Source organism: Rhagoletis zephyria, unplaced genomic scaffold (assembly GCF_001687245.7).
Source record: "Rhagoletis zephyria isolate East Lansing unplaced genomic scaffold, Rhagoletis_zephyria_1.1 Rzeph_scaffold_02553, whole genome shotgun sequence".
NCBI classification, from domain to species: Eukaryota; Metazoa; Arthropoda; class Insecta; order Diptera; family Tephritidae; genus Rhagoletis; species Rhagoletis zephyria.
The window spans coordinates 77,838-80,696 of record NW_016159637.1 but is presented as its reverse complement, the minus strand read 5'-3'; the positions used below and the strand labels follow the sequence as shown (position 1 = coordinate 80,696).

The window sequence follows — 2,859 nt, the reverse complement described above, 5'->3', positions numbered from 1 at the left end:
AAATATTGTCCTTCTCTGTCCTCCTTTTGAGCAAAAATGTCGTCCTTGTCCTCCTGTTCACGTTTTATAGCGGTGATGATATTTTCCTAAAATTTCGTTCAGAATATTATTATTTCATAATCGTACATAGTCATTGTATTTCAAAGGAGTTTACATTGTTCAACATTCAGTTAAATGTAAACTTTTGATTCAACTAACCACCCGTGAAAGTGGAACAGTACACACGCCTTTTAGTCTTAATCAATAATATTTAATATGGCTTTCCCACGGCACCCAAATTACGTGGTTCGCTCCCTCATTCATAATTCGCACTCCAATTACCCTTCGAATTATATAATTCGCCATACAAAATTTTGACAGCGAATTACCTCATTCAATTTCAAATCCAATTAGAATGCGAATTACGAACATATCGCTGCCTTCTCTAATTTTTATCCGAAATTTATCGAAACCAGTTCACAAACCAAAACTGGCACTTTTTCTGAGTACGAAAAGTAAAGTTTATACATGTGTACATCACCAATTTAATACGGAAACTTACAGATTTTTAGCAATAACTTACATTGTGGATAAATTTTGTAGCGAAGAAAAAAACAAAACACTGTCAAATCGAATTAAGAATGTGCCCGTGGGAATGAGCTAATTCGCGATCGTAGTAGGAGAAGCGAACAAAGTAATTAAGCCGTGGGAAAGCCGTATTACCCTTTACAACACTGAAAGACTAGCTAACGACGCGTCTTCAAAGGTGAAATTTATTGCCTACCATATGCCATTTTGTTTGCCAAATATGTATAAGTTTTATCAGGCAATATTTGTCTGTGGGGATTTTTCATCTTAATAAAAGCATTTGTAAGATGGCTTAAAAAAGTATGTTTGTTGCATTGGAGCGTAAAAATGCTTAACAAGTTTTAGAAAATCTGTTATTTCACGTCCAAGTACATAATCAAAAATAACACAGGCCCAGCGGCAGATCCAGACTTTTTTGGGGGGTGTTTTCCGTGGAACATGAAGAAGAGACGTGAACCACGATTTTTTATTAAAGTCGGCTTCAGGAAAATAACCAAAATGGATACGTGCAGTTTGTGTAAGAATAAGTATTCCAAACTATTTAATCCCAAGGAAATAGTACTAGGCACACAATTGTCTAGTGTAATAAACTTTATAATTGGTGATCATGTTGAGTTCCCTCCAAAATACCTTATCTGTGCCGGCTGTTCGGCGGGTCTTATAAAAACAGAAATTGTTTTGGAACGTCTCTCAAAATCCTTGCCTAGCACAAGAAAAATTCAGAAAGGCCGTTTAAATATCGCCTCATCACACAACGAGCAGGAAGAAAACAATGATGAACCGGATGACCAAAGTAATGAAAAAGCGAATGAAGAAGTTGACAGCCCAAAACGTTTGGGAACCCAGCAATCTATTAACGTCATAAAGAACATTTTTTAAAAGTGCTTTAATAACCAACTTTTAAGTTTTAATATAAACCTTTTCAAATTCCTTCGCAATAGCTTCTTTCTCAACATCTTCCTTTGGAAATCTTATTGACTCCGACGCAACAGCTTCCACTAAGAAACTCAAAACTTTATTGAAGGTGAAATGAATGTTCGACAACGTCACGCCAAAAAGGTTTGCTACTTCTCTGAACGTAGTTTTGTTAGCGCTAAACCTATAATACGTGTAATCAATGAAACCTTTGTAATAAATTCGTAGATATTTTGGTGTATTTCTTGCATCTTACCACAAAAAAGAAAGCATATGAGTTTCCGCTGTAGATTGCAGTCTGCCTCCCTTGTAGCTCCTTTTTACATACCATCTGCTAGAGGAATACCTTGCCACGAGATATTCTGCACTGCCGCGGGTAATGCGGAAGTTTGTTTTGAACTGCAATGTAAATAAAATGTATTAAAAATTTCTTTCCTCAGCCATATTAAAGCACTTACCTCCAACTCGGTGTAGGAGTGAACAACATTTACTATGAAGTCTTGCACGCGTGGATAAGGGTTTCTTCTTAAAAGAACCGCCTCAATCTCTTCTTCCGATGATGAAGACGAATCTAGCAATTCGTCTAATAATTCACTCAATCCAATTACTGCTTCCATTTCATCGTTTTTTCGGCTTAAATTTTTTTCAGCGTAGCTGCGGCCATGTTTTTTTTTCATTTCATTTTATTATTTCTATCATCGGTCACTTTTTCTTAACGTTCTTTATCGCCGCGAAACCATATGTGCGGCGAATTCATTTACGAAAATGGATGTTAAAACGGACGCGAACTCCTCATCTCAACCTTTCAGACCTCACTCGCCGACTTTAACGAGTTGTCGCTTCTTATACATTTACGTTCTTTGGATACGGTCAAAATCGTCCCGGCACATTTTCAAAGTAACGAGTTGTCGCTTCTTATACATTTACGTTCTTTGGTACATTTACGTTCTTTGTTATACATTTACGTTCTTTGGCCCCACGAATTTTCTTTTCCGTTTCTACTCAGTTGAGTAGCTGGCAACGCTTTGCAAAATGCAACCATTCATATTGGAGCCAACTGTCACCAACAACCCCCCGCAACTCGTGCAAAACACCTGATAACATTTTTTTTTTTTATAATCAACAATTTTCCTCTTTCATCAACTCGCACGCCAACTCGTATTTCGTTTATAACGTCTGGCTGATGTGGTGCGAATAATTTTGACTATCGACGATTTGAGCTGTTGTGCTGGAGGACTTTTGCACCATAGATTAATTACGTTGTGTTATTGTGGCGTTCAAGTTTACATCGCGGATATGCTCTTATGCTAGAGTTCATTGAACATTGATCTCTGCGTGCAAAACTTCATTCAGGATTCTTCACGTAAAGTAAAACAC

The 2,859-nt window shown here is 37.1% G+C and overlaps 1 protein-coding gene across 2 annotated transcripts; it reads right to left on the bottom strand.

The window, feature by feature from the left end:
* Positions 1–976: 976 nt before the first annotated feature.
* LOC108367134 (uncharacterized) lies at positions 977–2,126 on the bottom strand. Of its 2 annotated transcripts, XM_017621718.1 has the most exons (4): positions 1,941–2,126; positions 1,739–1,881; positions 1,486–1,666; positions 977–1,417 (listed from the first exon to the last, which is right to left on the bottom strand). In XM_017621718.1, the coding sequence occupies exons 1-4, from the start codon at positions 2,097–2,099 to the stop codon at positions 1,271–1,273; spliced, it is 630 nt and encodes a 209-aa protein (XP_017477207.1). In that variant the 5' UTR covers positions 2,100–2,126; the 3' UTR covers positions 977–1,270. The 2 variants fall into 2 exon arrangements, with proteins under 2 accessions (XP_017477207.1, XP_017477208.1); XM_017621719.1 differs by having other exon boundaries at positions 977–1,666.
* Positions 2,127–2,859: the final 733 nt, after the last annotated feature.

Excerpts from the sequence above, each read along its gene's own strand:
- LOC108367134 (XM_017621718.1), bottom strand. The coding sequence starts at position 2,099 with ATGGAAGCAGTAATTGGATTGAGTGAATTATTAGACGAATTGCTAGAT. Across the intron at positions 1,882-1,940 it reads ACTCCTACACCGAGTTGGAG|TTCAAAACAAACTTCCGCAT; the intron begins GTAAGTGCTTTA and ends TTTACATTGCAG. Across the intron at positions 1,667-1,738 it reads CATATGCTTTCTTTTTTGTG|GTTTAGCGCTAACAAAACTA; the intron begins GTAAGATGCAAG and ends CACGTATTATAG.